Source organism: Epinephelus moara, chromosome 14, assembly GCF_006386435.1.
Source record: "Epinephelus moara isolate mb chromosome 14, YSFRI_EMoa_1.0, whole genome shotgun sequence".
Classification (NCBI taxonomy): Eukaryota; Metazoa; Chordata; class Actinopteri; order Perciformes; family Serranidae; genus Epinephelus; species Epinephelus moara.
The window spans coordinates 15,832,399-15,853,095 of NC_065519.1; the positions used below are offsets into that span (position 1 = coordinate 15,832,399).

The 20,697-nt window shown below is 41.3% G+C and overlaps 1 protein-coding gene across 1 annotated transcript in view; it reads left to right on the forward strand.

The window, feature by feature from the left end:
- Positions 1-17,309, forward strand: part of spred1 (sprouty related EVH1 domain containing 1) — a 40,202-nt gene extending 22,893 nt beyond the window's left edge. The window contains exons 4-6 of the mRNA XM_050062683.1: positions 4,218-4,264; positions 11,378-11,533; positions 11,997-17,309. Of these exons, the coding sequence (XP_049918640.1) occupies positions 4,218-4,264; positions 11,378-11,533; positions 11,997-12,695 (902 nt within the window). The 3' untranslated portion in view covers positions 12,696-17,309. The remainder of the gene's footprint in view (positions 1-4,217; positions 4,265-11,377; positions 11,534-11,996) is intronic.
- Positions 17,310-20,697: the final 3,388 nt, after the last annotated feature.

Here is a 20,697-nt window from a genome sequence, read left to right on the forward strand (position 1 = left end):
GCTGCGTGAGTGTGTGTGTGTGTGTGTGTGTGTGTGTGTGTGTGTGTGAGTGTGTGAGTGTGTGAGTGTGTGTGAGAGAGAGAGAGAGAGAGAGAGAGAGAGAGAGAGAGAGAGAGAATATGTTTTGCCTGTGTGTATGTATGCGCACGTGTGTGTATCAGTCTTGCAGTCCTCTGTTGCCATGGCAACGCCGGGCACATGGCTCAGGCAGCTTCGCGGCCCAGCACTGCCAGAGTCGTGCTGCAGGAAGCCTCTTTCTCTCTGTAGTGGAGAAATGCATACAGACACGCACACACAAACACCTTTCTCCATGTGATTCAGAGACAGACGGACAGACTGGGTCTAACACAGGCCCAGTGAATTCTTCTGTCCTCCGTGTTGCTGTATATTTCCTCCCTGAATGCAGACACACTGACTGATGCCTCAGTGCTTCAAACGAGGCCTCGGTGATCCTAATTAAGTGAACCTAAGTTTTTAAAAAGAACCTCTCCATGCCCCAGGTACAAACAGTTTCCTCTTCATCCCAGTGGAAATGGTTTAATCCCTGTTTTCTGCCACATCGCCAAGACCATAGCCTCAACCATTTTCTCTACTATTAAGTTTCTTTAACAGTGTTTTCTTTTATCATGAAAATCAAGTGCTAGCTTTGCTTTCTTTAGACGTCCACTAGTGTTTACAGAGGCTGGGTACAATTACAGTTGGAATATCAGCACCTGTTAAGTGATGTTTATAGGAAATAGTAAGTATTTTTATTTTAAAGGGGACCTATTATGCGTTTACTGATTTTCTGTAATATTTATATGATGTGACAATGACACATGTTCATAGTAAACATGTCAAGAGTTTCATATAATGAGGTAAACCTGTAAAAGTTATATCTGCGCAAAAACCTCACGCTGTAGACCGTTCAGAATACTGTTTCCAACTTTTTTTTTAGTGTGGCTACAAGCTGACATCAGATAGTGACAGATTTCTTTGTATAGCCATCTGCTTCAGATATGAAACTGCAAGTGTTTACGTTACTTAGCCTACATTGCTACATGTAGCTACATGCTAACATCAGGGAACATGTAATCTTGATTGTTGATATTGTTAATTTCCCCAAGATTTCGGATTATATTCCTGCAGGAACATGTCTTGTAGTGTTTAGAGGCTTTTATTGGCGATTCTTTACAAGAGAAAATGTCACTACACAGTCATTTCCTGGCTGCAAGTACACTGCTACATGCAGCTACATGCTAACGCCAGGGAAACATGTAATCTTGGTTGCTGATGTTGTTAATATCTCTATGATTTCAGATGATATTCCTGCAGGAACATGTCTGGCAGTGTTTAGAGCTTTTAGTGGTGATTTGTATGGGAGAAAATGCCACTACACAGTCATTTCCTGGCTGCAAGTACACTGCTACATGTAGCTACAAGCTAACACCAGGGAAACATGTAATCTTGGTTGCTGATGTTGTTAATATCTCTATGATTTCAGATGATATTCCTGCTGGAACATGTCTGGCAGTGTTTAGAGCTTTTAGTGGTGATTTGTATGGGAGAAAATGCCACTACACAGTCATTTCCCAGCTGCAAGTACACTGCTACATGTAGCTACAAGCTAACACCAGGGAAACATGTAATCTTGGTTGCCGATGTTGTAAATTTCTCCTCGATTTTGGATCATATTCCTGCTGGAACATATCTAGTTGTTTTTAAGCTTTAGTTGGTGGTTTTTAACAGTTGAAAGTGCCACTATCATCCGTTACTGTAGTGATGGTGCAGAGATGCTGATATAAGGACCCAGACATACCAACCAATTGGAACAGATTGGGTTTTTTCAGTAGGGATGCTTAAAGAGACAGGCACTAAAACAGAGCTTTCCCAGACAGAGGGTGGATACAGATATTCCAGCACAGATAGTGTGAGAAAAATTGTGTTTTTTGACCATCAAAGTGTGAAAATGTATTCTAGTAGAAACCTTAAATACAGATATAAACCTAAAATGAGCATAATAAACACCATACAGACCTAAATCAGTATCCTTCTCGCTACTCATCAGGCTAAAATGGTATCTGTTTCTCAGATTATTCACCTAAAAATGTCATTAAACAGTTGAGTTGCTGTTAAACGTGCAGCACATTTCGAAACGGATTTGGAGCTGGACATGTGGCTAACATGTCGCATGTATAAATTTAGTTTACGATGTTGTGTTTCTCTTCCCTTTTGCTGTTGGACTTCATTCATTACATGTCTAGCCAGTGAAAAGAAGTGGTGCTCTCAGTGTGTAGAGTTCAGCAAAATAGCATTTAGTGTAAAAATATCTGTAGCATTAGTGTCTTTCCTCGGATTACACCAGCCACAGTTTCATTCTCTGTGGTAATGAAAAGCTGTAACATGGCCGGCGTGATACCTGAAACATAAGCTCTGACTCCAGCATGGGCAGACGAGGTGTTTTGGATGCGGAAATGGCACATGGCGTTTTAGCCGGGGTCGGGGTTACATCATTCTAGACATGCATATTTCATTAACTTCTGTGTGCCCCACTGACACAAAGCAGCTTTCATTTCCCCATTAGGCTACAGTCGGAGGAAAGCAGAAGTCTTGTGCTATTCTGGCCTGACAAGAACCAGCGATGTAAATCTGTTGGCTCAAACATGCTTTGCAGGGGAGATGTCATCCATTGAGAGCTGAATGGTTTTGATGAATGCAGTATAAATTGCAAATATTCATAGAAACGTAGCTAAGGTTTAAAAATAGCACAAGGAAGTGGACGAGTCACGATTTCACTGGGGTGCCTTGAGGATTCGCCCCTTAGTGGTTTAGATCCAAAAATAAGTCTTGTGTGTATTTGTCAACAAAATTTATATTTTTTATTTTATTATATGCCTACTACACTCTAGATTGAAGACTTTGAAAAGACTTAAGTCTGACATCACATCCACAATATGTGAGATTTTAATTACACATTATAAGATTTTGCAAAGACTTAGGACCTTGCAGGATCACCATTTGCAGGGCTAGATTCCTTCTGAGATATTTCCCATCCTGCTCCTAGATGAAAATATAATGCCAACTCATTTTAAGCGATACATCTTATTAACAGCTCCTTACATGTCTGCAAAAACACATAAAAGACACCATATTTCAACGTAATTCTTGTCAATTCTTCATTAAAATCATCTATAAAGATAAAATGTATTTGTGTACAAACTCAGATTTTGTCACCTCAACTCGCTTCCTACACAGTTAATGTGATCGGAAACCATGAGAATGAGTGGCTAACGGTATCAAAAATTAAGATTTCTCACTAAAATAAGAGGTTGGTGGATCAGATACACGCCGAATTAAAAAAACAAGTCTTGTTCACTCCACAACACCATCAGTTTCCCCTCCTTTTCCGCGGTCCAAGAGAACCGAGACTTGTTCACCTTCCTGTGCCTCCATAAAACATCCTCCATATTGACTGTCACACTCTATGGATAAGGGACGTCCTTAAATTTGTCGAACTGGAAAGAATCAGGTGCATAATGAAGGGCTCCCTGAGGAAATTTTCCATGATGTGGGATCCCTCTTTCAAGTATGCACAAGAGCTGGACTTTCCAGATATTCCTGAATGAATGATCATCTATTTTACAGGCAGTTGTCCAACCAACAACCATTATATCATGCTTTTTTCCCCCATATTTACTGTCTACCTGATTTGCTGCTTCTTGTAGCTTCTGCAGCTATTGGTCGCTGACAGTGTTCACGTCATTGAATTAAATATTTGCATGAGCCAAGACTAAAAACTTAAATAATATTAAACATGTTTGACTTTGTTGGAATGTCAAGACTGACTTAAGACAGCTTCTTTGGAGTTTTATCACCTCCTTACACCAAACAGTCGTGATCACAGGCGTGCCCCAACTGAGGTTAAACACTCATGAGTTTGTTCTGACAATAGAAAGTTATGGTTTGGTGTAATGCCGGCATAAGGCACCAAAAAAGTGCTATGTGTATTACATTACTTGTATTGTACAGAAACCTGATGCTACATGTCAGTAATACCATTGGTGACTGTGTGAGGAGGTGTTAATGAAGGCATATGCCACTGACATTGCTGATACATGGATTGTGTGCTAGTTGCTTATTTAACTGTAACTGTAGTGCCTCTATTGGTTTGAGCGTATAAAGTGAACAAGTCAGGCCTCTAATCTTTCCCCCTCTGGGCTCTTCCTTCTCTCTTCCAGGTTGTCGGCCGTTTGGGGAAGGGGATACTCCTGAGGATGGACTACCGGTGAGTGAGATTAAAGCTCAGAGGTTCTGGTTAAGAGTTTTAGTATGTAGAATATGTGTGTCTGTGCACTTAAGGAGCCTAGCTATCCTTCTGTGAATGTGTTGAGCAAAACTTGTTTAGGCTATAAGGTGTGTTTTTGTTGGAAAATGCGCAACACAATCACAAAAATCGAAACCATAAACATGATTAATTTTTGATTAAGTATGTTGGTGTCATGGGTTGGGAAATGAATCATTAGAATGTGAAAGTGCACCCACTGTAGGTTTTTTATTAAGTTAGATTTATTACCCAACTCTCCCTCGTGGTTAAATACGAGGCAGGTCATAGCTCGAACCTGAGCCATATGTTTGAGCCCTGATGGGTTCCACCCAGGCGCTGACACCTGCCTTTGTTTTCTAACAGTTGTTCTTGGAGATTTACAGGTGTTTAACCAGTGCCAGCCAGACCCTGAGGTGGAGCTGGGTGTTGGCCAGCGAATGTGCTCGAGCAGGCTTAGCTGTCTCTATCAATCTCACTTGGTAGCTGTCACTCTTGTTACAATTGATGCCGATATAATAACTATTGCCCCAGGAGCTGGTTGTTCAAAGGCAGCTCGGCGCAAAAACGCTCTCTGTGATTTCACTGTTCTCCAAACCGAATGTGTTTCTTCATGCGCTGGGCCTCTTTTTGTTGACAGGTTGAGAACTGTTAAGGTGTATTATGCTTAGAGTTGTATATACATATATATATATATATATATATATATATATATATATATATATATATTGCCTCGCTCCTGGCGTGAGGCGCTCTATTGACTGTCGACATGTGCAGTTAAGAATATCGTGTTCTCTGCAGCAGAGAAAGGCAGCAGGTATATAGTTCAAGTCTACACACCCATGTTCATTTGTTTTAGATATCGGACCTGTTACAGGAACTTCAGTCACCTGTTCTACCTCTGATTGCAGAGTAGGTGAAAAGACACATTCATGGGAGGAAGGGCAGTGCATACAGCAGTCCTGCAATAGGTGTTACCTTTGTGAAACTTATAATTGATTACTGTTGACACTGTTTCAGAGTGTTGATTCAGCGCTGGTCATTTTTTTACACTGAACTCTGTTGTGCACACAAAAGGTACAGCTTTAAAACAATAACTAGGACTGTACCATTTTTTTTTTTTTTTTTTTACATTTGAAGCTTTTAAATGAGGTTTGAATGTCTGTCTTTATATTTTATGACGCCATCACCCTAAAAAAAAGAAAAATAAATCCCCAAACAAAATCCTCACTTTGAATAAGGCGATTCATAGGATTAAACGAGTTAATCTTTTTTTATTGAATCAACTTTCTTTAATGAATAAATGTAATTTATGATGCTATTAGATTGCTGCTCGTCTGCTCCGTCAATACAAGTGCGTGCCTTCGGGAGGGCAAACAGCTTTTTGACTACAGTGAATATATTGTTTTCGAAAAGGCTAGACGCCGACAAATATGGATTGAAGGCAGAATATTTCCTTGTGAATTTTGTCTGTCTTTTTTCAGTTAATTTAGACTTTTGGACTTGACAGCGCTCTGGAGTTATTGGAAATGCTTGGATCACACAAGTCGGAAACAATCCTACGCAGCCACCACTTATTTTACTAATTAAATAATATTTGTTATATCAGTGTAGCCTAGTCTTTATCTGCAACTGTCGAGAAATACCAGGTTTAAACTGAATGAAGAGACATGCAAAATAAATAAAAGGAAGCTGCGCGGCACGTGAATGTCTGTTTTCGGGCTGTACCTTACTCAGAATTATGTCAGTCATATAAGATTTGGCTGTTCAACATGATTATTGATCTGTCCGTTACTTTTTTCTGTATTGAGTTTGAGAGTTTGAACAGGGTTCGGTTTAGCATCGACATTCATGTAATATATTAAACAAGCTAACTGTGCAAACAACGGCAAAAAAAAAAAGTTGTTGCACACGTCTGATCCACGCTAGATACCAAACAAAAGTCAGAGACTATCGTATTAAGCTGCTGTGAGTTGTAAATTCACCACTTGTAAGCAAAAAGGCAGATGATAATGTTATGTCTGAGCCTGATGGACAAAGCCTCTCCTCCTCCAGGTAGCTGCCACTGTGTCTGCAGCTGCCTGTGCCGAAGAGCAGCATGAAAGGGAGGAGCGCTCACTCTGTAGCTACATCTGGGGATCCAAACGTCCCCAGAGGAACACAGCACACTGACTGATAAGACAATAAGAGGAAGGAATGTCAGTCAACGACCGATTATTGGAATCTCAGGCTCTCGGGGAGCAGGAGAATTTCAATGTTAGCATTATAAATGAAGCTTTGAACGACTCGGTACAGCCCTACAAATGACCAAAATTAAATAGTAGCCTCAGCAATATTAGTTGCAGGGCTGTTGTATTGCTTTGCGTGGTGTATTTAGCTTTAGCCTATGTGTTTATCGAAAGTTTCCCCTCTAGTTCAACAACTGTCCTTGCGATCTTCTCTTTGACATCACACTGTACCTCCCATGACTTAAATTTTTAGCTGTGAGTTCAATGCACTTGTCCGAGGCCTGTCATCACCTTTGACCTGCCTGGTGTCTTACATCCTGTATGATGAGGACTCGAGGAGGAGGGAGAGCTGCGTTCCTGTTCCTGTGGCGAAGTTCCTCTTTAAGGAATCAGCCTGACCATACAGGAAATCCAGTGGCACCACTGTTGCTAGGCAGCAGGGGGGGGTGGGGTAAGAAGGGGGGTGTTCACAAGGTTCAGTGAGTGAGCCACCGAGGGTGTCACCATGGTGATTTGGCATCCGAATGTTGCGGTCGGAGACCTGGGCTACAGAGAAAGAGAAGTGAACCAGTGGCAAGTGCTGCAGCCAGAGAGCTAGCAAATACCAGCACATATCAAGGTGTGCTGCTTTTGACTCCGTTGCAAAGTCACGCCACTGTTCGGACAGATAACCTGGTGAAAATGGTCTGTGCCAGCATCCAAAGGTGGTGGTGAAAAGAAAATATGGAGAAAGTTCTGGTGTTTAGTTGGTGTTATTGATCTAAAGAGGGCCCCTTTAGAAGCAGTGGATTGGTCGTGTCTTGACCTTGTTGAGCAAACAGACACCAGCGTCTCATTGCTCACCATCAAACTTTGGTTAGTCCCTTGAATAGATTCGGATGTCTCTAAAAAAATCTCTTGTTCTTAAAATTTACTGGAATTCATGATAGCCTTGCATTCTTAAAAGCGTTTGACTGGTGTGTGTGTGTGTGTGTGTGTGTGTGTGTGTGTGTGTGTGTGTGTGTGTGTGTGTGTGTGTGCTTGTCCGTGAATGTGTGTGTGTCAATGTACATGCGTTCAAGACCGTCTCCTCCACCCACATCCTGCCCACTGAGGCTCAGCACCCACTTGTATGCCCTTCACAAGCTTACCACATTCTTCCTCTCGCTCAGAAACACACACAGCACGCACACACTATATGCATATGCAACATATTTTACCCATTAAAAAAAAAGAAAAGAAAAAGTGGTTGCACAACACCCTACTCAGCTGTGATGACCCACTGCCAGGAATTATGCCGTACCACCGCAGTTCTTCCGCTAGTACAAAGAAAAATGTGATGGTTTTTTTTTCCCCCCCGAATGCCACAGGAAAACATCCGCATCTAATTTAGCACGCTGGCAGGAAGTTTTCTCTTATCAGTTTAGTACACAGAGGTTTTGTTGGCCAGTTGACTTTTACAGCCTCGCTCACAGACCAGAAACTCTCAGACTGGTTTGGTGTGTTTCAGTCCTGCCCCATAAATCACCTTGGAGTCAGAGAGAAGAGCTTTTTAAAGGAGCAGTTTGACATTTTTGGAAATGCGTTTAGTTGCTTTGTTGCTGAGAGTTAGATGAGAGGATTGATACCACTCTGTTAGGTATGAAGCTCTACAGCCGGTTAGCTTAGCTTAGCATGAAGACAGCTTGCCTGCCTCTGTCCTAAGTTAACAAAAAAAGCCTACAGGCACCTCTAACGCTCACTAATGAGCATGTTTTTATCACTCTCATGATTGATATGATACTTCCTGTGAATAGGCTATATTAACCTATTTGTATATACTCTGTGTTAGCATCTTATTTTGAAAAGCAGACGTAGCCGCAGGTGTATCCTGGTACAGTCAGCTCCTGCGCTTTTCAGGTTTTCCAATGTCTGATGTCTCTATGTTGCCTCGGGCCGCCAGGTTGATGGTGTTTGTCTCTTTCAAAGAACTTGATAAACTACGTCTTGCTGCAAGTTCACATGCTACAACTGAAACGGATAATGTGCGGTACTTCAATGATAAACTGAAAATATAAACCAGCTTTTTACGTGGAAATAACACAACAGCATTCAGAAATGTAATACTTGAATTACACATGATTAGGGGACATTATTTCAACCTTAAATGGCAAGTTTATTTCTTAATATCCACATGTTTTTGTTATTCAGAAATTCAATAATCCCTCACCAGTAAGGCAGGGCAGGGGGTCTGATAGACACCAGTATAACGGTGGGGGAAAGACTGCTTAGGACAGAGCCCAGTTAGCTGTTTCTTTATGCTAAACTAAGCTAACCTGCTGCTGGTTGTAGCCTCACATTTAGCCTCCAGACATGAGCGTGGCATCGATCTTCTTATCTAGCTCTCTGCATCAACGTTAATAAGCATATTTCCCAAAATGTCGACCCATTTGTTAAAGGGATACACGAGGAGTGGCCGGGAACTTGGCAGTACTTCTTTGTTTTTAAGCTAACAAGACACAGAGATGAGCACCACTCACGGTTTCCCCTGTTTAAGCCAAGCCCTATTTTTAGAGTGTGAGAAATGCATATGTGCAGATACAAACCATCTAGTGTTTGCGATCAAACGTCCGAGCGTGCAACCTTTTTTTTTCTCCATTCCTATCTCAGTCTGTTGCGGAGATCTAGTGTGTTCTGGCGGTTTTCAGTATGTGGGCCGACCCCAGCCTCCCCTGTCCTGAGCCCCTGTGCCTTTGAGGGCGGAAGTGCATGGATCCCTGATGTTGGTGTGGAGCCAGGTTGCCCCTGGCTCCCACCACCTCCATCCCTTCGTCTCCCCTCCTCTCCTCTCCTCTGCTCTCCTCTCCTCCCTCACCCAGCCACATCTCTAGGGTCAGCTCAGCTCCAGATTGGCCCCCACGCATGCCTTTGAATGGTGGGGCTTAGGCAAGCGCTTTAAAAGGAAGCCCAAGTCTGTTTCCCATTTCACCCCCCCACCCCCCACCCCACCCCTCGCTCCTTTCTTTCTTTCTCTCACATACACACACAGCTGTCATCTGGCTTTTTAAGTTCTGTGCTGCATTTCTCCAGCTGGAGCTGGTTTATGACATTCCCTCGGCAGACTCTTTGGCCTCTCGCTCTCTTTCTCCCTTTCTCTCACACACACACAGACACACACACACACACACACACACACACACACAGACGCACACGCACACACACGGATACAACACAAAGTCATTTTTTCCTGTTCTGTTCTTTCTCTTCTCTCCCTCCACTGTCTCCTATTCCTCACATTCCCCTGCAGACGCTGTGGATGTGCGTTACACCGCTTGGTATGTTTGGAGGCAAAGAGGGAGCAAAGTCTCACACACACACACACACACACACACACACACACACACACACACACACACCATGTGTTAGCAGTCTAGAGGGGGGGAGAGAGAGCGAGCGAGGGAAAAAAAAAAAGAAGAGAAAGAGAGGGAAAAAAAGAAGTCAAAGGAAGCATCTCTTAGCAACCACAGGACAGTAATTACTGTAGCAGCAGCTGGGAGCAAACCAGATTTCCGCTGTGCGTTAAAGCACTGGCGTGGGCTACTTTACACACGGCACTGACTAACCAGAGCCAGCAGCCTCCTCCACACGCAGAGCAGAGAGAGGGAGAGAAAAGGAGAGGGTGGGAGAAGGAGAAGAGAGGAGGACTAACCCTGCCTTGATGAGGTCGGGGTGTGTGTGGGAAAGAGGGACAGCTAGCCAGTGTGTACAAGGCTCGAATATGGTCGGATGGAACTCGTACATGTGAAGATACATGGGCGTGTGTCTGTGTGTGTGTGTGTGTCTCTCTGAGTGGGACTTGAAGGGAGAGATAGCTTAAAGACCCTTTATTTTCTGCATTGAGAAAGAAGGGAAACTTAATTTGTATTTTTTTAATGTAATCATCCCTAATAATGCATATCTTTATGTAATTTGTATGTGTGATGTGTTTGGTGCGCGAACAAGCTGGAAGTCGTACAGATGGTTGTACTGAAACAATGCTGGACATGAAATATCATCACACAGCTCTTGATGTAATAACTGACAATCCTCCCCCATCTCTCATCACCTCTGCACGCATGAATCATGAATAGCCATCACTTTTGATGTTGTTGCCATGAGTACTGAAGCACTGGACCATTTCTGTTGCATCTATAACCATTTATTTTATACATACAAATACGTTTTTTGCTGTTTATATATTAAAACGTGTCGTATGCAGACTTTGGCATTCACAAGGTGTTATTTATAGACAATCTGATTGATGTCAACAGCGAGCTTCCCTCTTGTAATTATGAGATTGTTTGGCGCGAGGTGGAAGGAATTTTTCGCTCTGTTCTGCCTCAACACGGTTTCCAACGTTTCTCTCGCTTTTTTTAATTCGCTTTTTTTTTTTCAAGTGCCTCTTTTTTTTAGGCCCGCCGTGTTTGTAGATTTTGCATCAGTTAAAATGTTTGTGGGAACACATGCAAGGCTGATGGGAACTCTGAGTTCTTAACAGAAGGGCCTTGAGTCATCACCACACAGCACAGTCATTTGGCCAAGCGTGGGCGCAGGATGCCCCCTGGTGGTTACAAGTGGAACACGCGCAGCCTACACATCCTAGAGTCAAAACAGTTGTGGTCAAGAAAGCTGAATTGATCGACCATCGGTGCTTTACATGGGTGATGAATGTAAAAAGCTTCAGCCTGTACTTATATAATAACCAGTTAATTGATGAATCATGTCAGATGTTTTGTATTTCTTTGATGTGTGTCCTCCGAAGGGGAAACACAAGCTGTATTTGAGTTTTTCTTCATATTCATTCACACAAACTTTCTATTACATTACTTGTTTTTCCTCTGTATCTCTCCAGGTGTGTGATGAGCCTCCCTCCATCTGTACCCCAATGAAAGAGCCCTTCTCTCCCCTCAACAACGTCGTCTCCACCGAGCCATTCAGGGGCTGCTACGTCCGCGCCCAGCCCTTCGACGAGTTCCCCTCCAGCAACCGCCGCTACCTGCCTCCACAGGTCTGCCTCTCCTCCACGGAACAAATCACACCTCCAACATTTTGATTTATAGACAGTTTCAAACTTTTGTGTACATAAACAGTAGTGTGTCTCTTTGGGATGCACTCAACTATAATTACCACATTACCTCCTCAGAGCCTGCTTTGGTGATGTGTAACCATGGTAACACGTGCCAACCAATAGTGTGCAGTTCACATACTATTGGTTTCATACTTAAGTTTCTGACTTACTAAAAACTCCTTTTTCCTGTAAGTTTTTGTTAATGCAGAAGCTGACAGGAAGTAAATAGATACCAAAGCTGTTGCCCTAGCAACAGGATAGCAATGAAATGGTTTATAAGTTTCTTAAGAATGAAATCTGGTTGTCATGAAGATGTGAGGTCTCGAGTGCAAGATTGAAGCTTGGAAAAATAACTTGTCGTTACTACAACAGCTACAACTAATTCTCATCTCCTCTTTCCAAGGTCTCCTTTAAGACGACTCGTCATGTCAGCTTTCACATGGACGAAGAGGAGATCGTTCGCATCAACCCACGCAAAGACGTGCTCATCCGTGGCTATGAGGACTACCGCCACCCTGTTATGTGGAAACAGGAAGCTGACCGAGAAGACCTGGACTTCCCCACCGCCTTCCACAAACTGGACAGTAAGAAGTGCGAGTACCTCTTCCCCGACGGCCCCGGTGGGGACTCCCACTCTGGCCCCGGCATGGGCATTGGAACAGGTATGGGGCTGGGGCTGGGCAAGGACACAGCCATCAAGACCCAACCCTCGCCCCTGCTCAAGTCGAAGAAGGGCCGGCGGCGGCGAGAGGACGGCGAGCGCTCACGCTGCATCTACTGTCGGGAGATGTTCAACCACGAAGACAACTGGCGGGGGCAGTGCCAAGACGCCCCCGACCCCATCAAGCAGTGCATCTACAAAGTCAGCTGCATGCTGTGCGCCGAGAGCATGCTGTACCACTGCATGTCCGACTCCGAGGGCGACTTCTCAGACCCCTGCTCATGTGACACATCTGACGAGCAGTTCTGCCTGCGCTGGCTGGCCCTGGTGGCGCTCTCCTTTATCGCGCCCTGCATGTGCTGCTACCTGCCCCTGCGCGCCTGCCACCACTGTGGCGAGGCCTGCCGCTGCTGTGGGGGCAAGCACAAGGCCGCGGGGTGACCCGACGACGGATTCTGGGACACCCTCAAAGCTAGCTAACACAGGAAGTGGATAAAAGCGGAAAATTAAAAGCCGGCATCCTTTTTTCATTCCCCTCTCAGACGGGGTGATATGTTGTTGATCCCCAGCTCTGAGGGCTTTTGGAGATTTCAGTTTGTGTTTGTCGCCGACAAGCAGCAGTGGAGGACAAACCATATGCTTTGTGGGAGCTCTGAGCGTCAAGCTAAGTTCAGGAGCTTAATCTGAGGAGAGGAGGAGGAGGCAGCGTCAAGATTAATAGACTTGGAGATGTTACTAAACACACCTGTACACACACACACACACACACACTCTCAAAACACACACACCTCTCTCTCACACGTTCACACTCATGCATTGACAAAGCCAGGCCACAAATGTCAGAACTCTACTACAAGAAATGTGTAACTTTATGAAGGAAATTTGTCTTTTGTACAGAGAGCGACAACTTAATGACAAAAAAAGAAAACAAAACTATTCTGCGTTCAGAAAAACTACTTGCTGTTTGAGTATGCTAAAAGGGATATGTTCTTGCTTTTTTGTGAATTTACAGTTGGGTAACAGTGGCCTTTCCTTCATGGCTTAAGCATTTGCTGACAATGTAATTACTAGACAGAGAAAAGTGCACTAGAAATGGTATTTTCCCCCTCTGAGTAAAGGTAACCCTCTCAAATTCTTGTGGTACATTAACCACCATATGTAGAGTAATTTTAACATTTGAGAGATGTTGCTGTGGTGGATGTATGGCCAATTCCTTCTTTTCCTTTCCATCGAATGTTGACAAAAAATAATCACAAGGCTTGTTTTTGAAGGTATACAGCTTGGTATAGCTTTTGACGTTAATTTAGAAGGTGTTAAAATGATTACCTTGCTCTCCCAAGGTGATTTAGACCATTTGATTGCATTCCAAAATAAAGGGATCGATTCCATTATTAGAAGGGAAGAATAATGGTAATGACTTTACCATGCCGAGTTCCCCCAAAAATAGTTTTTTTCCACGTCATACAAATAGCATTAGAACCTCTTGAACCATTTAAATTGAATCCAATACATTGAAATTTCATTTACTCCAGTGAATTTCAGTTTTAGTCCAGTTATTTACTGCTGTAGTGAAATTGGTGTTTTTGTTTGTTATTTTCCTGCTCTTTTTTTTTTTTTTTTTTTTTTACAATTATTTTTGAAACAAAGGCTAAAATGTTGCTCAACCAGCAAGTTTTGTTTCGGTGAGTAAAAGGGGTTACAGTGCTCCTTGGTTACACGATGAGGCACTTAAATTAGGTTATTCTTTTATGAGAGTCCGTCAGATTTTTTTTAAATTGACTAATTTAACATTCAATTTGGCTTGGAGGGTAAAACAAACCCTCCTGAAAGCACTGCTCTCCAAGCTTTGGTTGCAGCACCCTCTCCAAATTTCCATGTTTGTCCCATGAATCAGTTTTTATTTCTTCTTTTTGTTTTATTTCCCCTCACATCCTGTGTACATGTAGTATTTCTTTGTTCCTCCAGAGTCCACTCCTCCCGTATGTCTTCATTTAACAGGCCGTGAATGAATGAATGCATTGTTTCAGGAATGCTGAGTATCTTAGCTATTAAAAACAACATACAGGTGTTATATATGTGTTTGTGTTTGTGTGTGTGTGTGTGCATAGGTCTTCATATGCACTGTTGATTTGGTGTCATGTAACGTCACCACTGACTATGTGAGGCTTTTGGCTTGTAACAGCGTCCTGTTTCCCAAAGCGTTTTTGTCTGTCGAACAAAGAGGCGATCAATCTGTTGAAGGAGTTGTGCGACATTTTGAGGAATTTACTTATTTGCTTTCTTTACGAAGGTTAGAGGAGAAGATTGATCCCACAATTTTATCTGTCTGTTGTTAAAGCTGGAGCTAGCAGATGTTTAGCTTAGCATAAAAACTGGAAAAAAGGGCGCAAACAGCTCGTCTGGCTCTGTCCTAAGATAAAAAAAATTCCCCTACTAGCACCTGTAAAGCTCACTGATTACTGACTTGTTCAAAAACCAGAGTTTACAATCACAATTTGTGGTTTCATGGGGAGTCATGTGTGGGACTATTTCTTGGATGGGCTCAGAAACTAACTGGAGTTTTTGCTTGGCAGCCTGGTGGTGACAGCGGGACTCCAGGAAGTCAGTGTGCCCATCCAAGAAGTAGTCCCACACATGACTCCCAGTAAAACCACAAATTGTCATTCTTACACTTTGGGTTTTGTTCAGAGGACACACACAAGATTTAGAGTGTTTCCAACTGTGCACACAAGCGCTAACACCCGCTAACATCTGGCTTTTGTATTTCATGGGAAAGGTTACAATAGGCATTCAAACCTGGGTCAAATTAATCTGCAGTAGTGATGGGTATTTATCGGCTTCAGCTCTGATTGGCTGTGAGCTGCAGTGATGGAAATACAACACACCTGGGTGGACGTGCTAATTTTAGCCACAAAATACCGTCCTGTCAAGCAGTGTTTGAACATTGTTCCAAATATAGTCAGCACCGAGTTTAAAAGAGAGACTCAAAAGTAAGATATAAGAAAAAGTAACTTTAGGTTACGAGGGTAACCCCGGTTCTCTGATAACCTCGGTGCTCTGATAACCTTGCTCGGTATCTCACTATGGGAAGCGCCTTCAGGCATGACCGATCTTGCTTTCTTCCATGATCGGTCATGTCTGAAGGCGCTTCCCATAGTGAGATAAAGAGCGAGGTTTCAAAGAGAACCATCGTAACATTTTCACTGGCCTCCATGCACTTTTTACGGTTTACTAACCTGTTTTCCAGCCTGTCCGTGACATCGAACATAACATGCCAGTAAAAAAACAGTGTTAAAAACTTGCGTACATGCTCTAATTTTGGTGGAAATAGGGTATAAGTGAGCTTTAGCAGTAGGAAGATTTTGATACCTTTGGACAGAGCCAGGCTAGCCGTTTCCCTGTGTTTCCAGTCCTAATTCTAAACTAAGCTGCTGGCTCTAGCTTTTTATTCAATGGCTAGGTACGAGAGAAGTATCATTTTTCTCATCTAACTTGCAACAAGAAAGCAAATTAGCTCCCAAAATGTCAAACTACTCCTTTACGATCCTTTGGGAAACAGGAAGTCTAGTTGTGTTTGAATCCCATTTCCCACCCAAACGAGTCAAGAAAACCATCGCTGACTCAAACTAGTCGGAACAACGACAAAGTCCCAACAGTAGTAACAGTTCAGTTTGGACGTGTGGCTGCAATAACTGTTGAAATCACCCCGAACAAAGGCATCGGCATGTTTGAAATTAGCGCTACTTGTGATTCGCCTCAGCAGATTTGGCACAACGTCCTGCAACGTGCTGTTGCTAACACATATGCATCTCCTCTCACCTCCTGCTTAGAAATAACATAGTGGCGCCTCGGTCTCTCGACCCAACTGGATTACAGGTGACACGTTTATTCTCCTAATCCCGCCCCCGACCCAACGCTCCCTTTACTTTCTATGCAAACTTTCTAACGTGGGAAACACACTGACCTCTCTGCAGACTGAGTCAGTGACGGGACAGGACACTTTAACGCTATCTATAGGTAGACGACCGACCCCTGGTACCAAACTCCAAAACGAACCTGTAAATACTTAACACTATATTTAAATTCTGATAATAATCCCAGCTTTGTTTTGTCTTTGAAATTTTAAAGATAGAGCTGTATTTATCATTGCTGTCAGCATATACTGTAGCTTCAATTGACAGCATTATGTACATAGGTCACCTTTTAGTATTATTTCACATTGAAAAGTAGAGGGCGTCTGCGATGGAGAACGACTATTGAGCTTCTAATAGAGTCTCTCTCTAGTTTTGTACGGTAGATGGAAGGATAGTGCTAACACGGTACAGTAGTGGCAGTCCACTTGTTTCAAAAAGTTTGATATATAAATATATATATACATACATACATATAAAAGCTGCTAGATACAATCACTAATTTTATTGTGTTGACAGAGAAAAATCAGCTATGAACGACTGTTAAAAACCCTAATTCTCCAACAGCATATAACCATGACAGTGAGTTTCTAAATGTTCGATTGCTCTGTGTGATGAAGTGGACACTTGTGCATGTGTGTGGGTGCGCGAGTGTTACTATATATGTGCGTTCTTGTGTGCCCACGACTGTGTGTGTGTGTGTGTGTGTGCTGTATGTGTGCGGGGTTGGTGTGTAACCAAATGTTTGGTTGGTTGTCATATTCTCCCATTGTAATTGGATTGCCCTGCATTATTGCAAGCTGAACCAAGGTTTGATGAACCTGATTAAAACTTGCTGGCTGAGAAGCAAAAATGTAGGACGTGCATTTATACAAAGTGTAGAGAATGCTGAAATAACACTTCTCATTCTGCATTAACCAGCACAGTGCAACTTCCTGTCATGTACTGTATTATATATGCAACATGTGTCTGTCTGCTTTAATATATATATTTTTTTGACCTGCATTATATAAGACTTCAGTTTTAACCACTTTGCTGCTAGTCTTTTATCCTCTTTCAATCTTGGAGAAATTGTGCATATCTTTGGGAATGCATACAAGTGTACATTCTTGACATTGTGTAGATTAAAAAAAAAGAAAGAAAAGCTATATAAACCTGTTTCTCTTCAGTGTATTGTTTTAAAAACGGTTACTTTTCACAGCAGTTGAGTGGTTATGTTTCGATTCTCCGATGCTTTGGTGCACTGATGATACTATATGTAAGCTTTTTTTCATCTTACAGCGCTTGATGTAACATTTATGTGATTAGTTCTAAATAGTGGAAGACATTTGTGTTTTGAAACTTGCAGTATAAATGGTACTACTCTTAACTATTCTGTAAACACTGCCTGTTTTCTTTCTTTCTTTTTCTTTCTTTCACTCTTCTTCTCTGTGCATATTTCTTTCCTGTGCATCTATTGTTTTCTCGAAGTTTCTTAGTGCCATCGGCTTTCACATCCTGACAACCTCAAAAAAGTGCCTCACGTCCATCCTAGTTTCCATTTTTATAATTTAACATCTCTCGTTCTGGTTCTATTGGTTTCTACACGTCTAGGTATTTCCTCTCATGGTTCGAGAATACCAAGTATATGATGTAAAATTTATAGTCCCAATAACTCATGTCATAGTTGTATTTTCTTTATACAGATGTAGCTCGTTACTTTTCATAAATATATAATGTAAATATGCATACATATGTTTGTAACTGTTTTTATGTTACATCATACACTTGTAATTTGACATATCAAATAACATTATCATAATAAAATGGTGAGTTTTAATCTTTTGCTGTGGAGGACTCATTGTGTTTCTTTTAATCCATCCTTCATCCATGTAAAAAGGACGCAAGTGTGGGGACAAGCTGACGTCACATTTCCAAGTCTACTGTGATTAGGAGAATATTTAAACAATCTTCCTCTTTTGTAAACACTTGAGTTCAACAATCCGGACTGAAATCTGCAGCAAATTCTACCTCTCCATTTCAAAGACATCCCAGTACTAGTGTGTGTAAAATCAAGACAGTTACATTTAACCGGAATTATCAAAAGTAGAGTGAAAATGATGTGTTCGATCAACAGAAAATGAATCTGCAAAAAATTCTGAAAATAAATTAACGTGGGTTTAAGTCCGTTGTTAAGTAAAAAGATGCCAAACATTTTTCGTTTTGAGCTTCTCAAATGTGACACTTTGCTGATTCTTTGTTTTGTCATTGTAAACTAGTAAGTATGTTTAAGTTGTTTAAGTTTTGGGCTTGTGGTAAGAACGGCGTCACTTTTGTCTCCAGGAAAATGGCAATTGACAATTTCTTGCCATTTTATAGACGTAATTATTATTTGGGAAAAAACATTAACTGATAATGAAAATAATCAGAATCAGAAATACTTAATTAATCCCAGAGGAGAAGTTGTAATTCATTACAGACGCTCCAGTGTAAAGAATTGAGAATTATAAGACGTAAGAATAAAAGTACGAAAGCAATGTAAATATAAAGCAATAAAATAAAACAGAATGAAATGAAAATCTGCATTAAAAAAAAAAAAAATATAGGATGTGCATTATGCCACATTGTATAACACTATTACTTAGTAGTAGTAAGATTAAAAAATATTAAAAATAAAATACATATCGTCACTGTGCTGAGGCTGTAAGTGTGAAATTTAACTACAATAGAGTAAACAAGAAAACAGATATAGGAAACATAAGAAATATGTACAGTTATGTGCATGATAAAGTCCTACACTGAAAATAATCTTTAGTTGGAGCCCTGCTCTAAAGACACTGTATTAAACTGGTGATTATGTTTAAGAAGAATGTGATTTAAATTATAATGGTGTAAGTTACAACAGGAAACTACTCAGCCTCACCAAAGTTCATTTGTATCCTACAGCCACAACATTTATTAATATCCTCAGATTTTTTTTTTTTTAAGATTATTTTTGTGGGCTTTTTGCCTTTATTGACAGGACAGAGAGTGAAATGGGGAGACAGAGAGAGAGAGTGGGGACTGACATGCAGCAAAGGGCCACGAGTCGGATTCGAACCCTGCGGCCGCTGCAGCGAGGCAATGCCTCTGTAAATGAATATCCTCAGATTTTTGACAGAGAAAGCATGTCATGTAGTGTGAAATGTAGGCATCCAGTGCAGTATATGACGTACAAAAAAACAAACAAAACCGATACACACAAGCATAGAAAATAAAATCACCTCATCCAATTTAAATTAATACACAGGCTTCACGACTCAAAGGAGAAACTACATTATAATAAAAAAAGAAAAGAGCACTGCTGTCCCTACCTCTGTGATGTGGCTAGAGGATTTAACTAACACACTCCATTTGGAGAGGATAAGATGTGCCCTGAAAGACCCTCATCATATGTTGCAACCACAAATCTATACAACAGTCCAATGGTAGCACTTATGGTACAACAACTGAGATGACTGAAGAGTGACGGGTCTCTGTGGGTGGAGGGAGGTGGGAGGAGTGGGGAAGTGGTGTGGGTGTGGAAGGGTAGACCTGTGATAATAGGGATAACTGTCAGCTTGGTATTGTTCTCTTTTATTTCATTAATTGATGTTGATGTAATTGCACTTTATTTTTTTACTACCTTATTCAGTTTTACCTTTGTGCCTATTAATTACAACATTTGATCTGTTATTAATCTCAGGATATCATGCACAACTGTAAAATGTGCTGATGGTGATGTACAAATGTAAAACAGTGCAACAATAATGAATACTAAAATATCAATAACAAACTGAAAATAAATAATTGAACAAATACAAAAGCAGATTGTGCATAAGGCTAACATAGCCAGTTACTCACAGTCCAGCAATAGGTGACGATTAAAGGTATAAACAGTGCAGCAATAAAGTATACTGGGAATTATAAAATGCAAATAGAGGGTAAATATGTAAACAAATACAAATGTAAACAGTGACCCTTGATTGAAAACCAAAACAAGAATTTACAACTGAACAGGGAAGAAGTAACTAAGTATGTTTACTCAAGTACTTGATTCTAATTTATATAATGTATAATATAAAATATAATCTACTTTATGTAACATATATTTCAATTTTTTACATTCTTGTGACTAAAAAAATCATGTTAAAAGTATTTCTTGTTGATGTGTTTAAAGAAGTCTTTTAAACTGTATATCCTGTTTTCTTTTTTGTTTGTTTGTTTATGCTTTGTTGTATTTTAGGTAGCCTTGTGTAACATCTTGGCCAAGGGACTACAGATAGAAAATAGCCTTATGGGTAATTCTGGCATTTTCATACCGTGTGTATTTATTAATTTGTACTGCCCCTTCTGATATAAACTAAACTAAAACGCTTACACACATACATACACATATAAACATACTTCAACACATTTTAGTGATAAAATTTGGGTCGACTTTTTGTCATAAAATTGCAGTTTATTATTGTGGTGTAGCTTCATACTTACCGAGCACCGAGGCGGAACCATTGCAGCGGAACCAAAGATGGAAG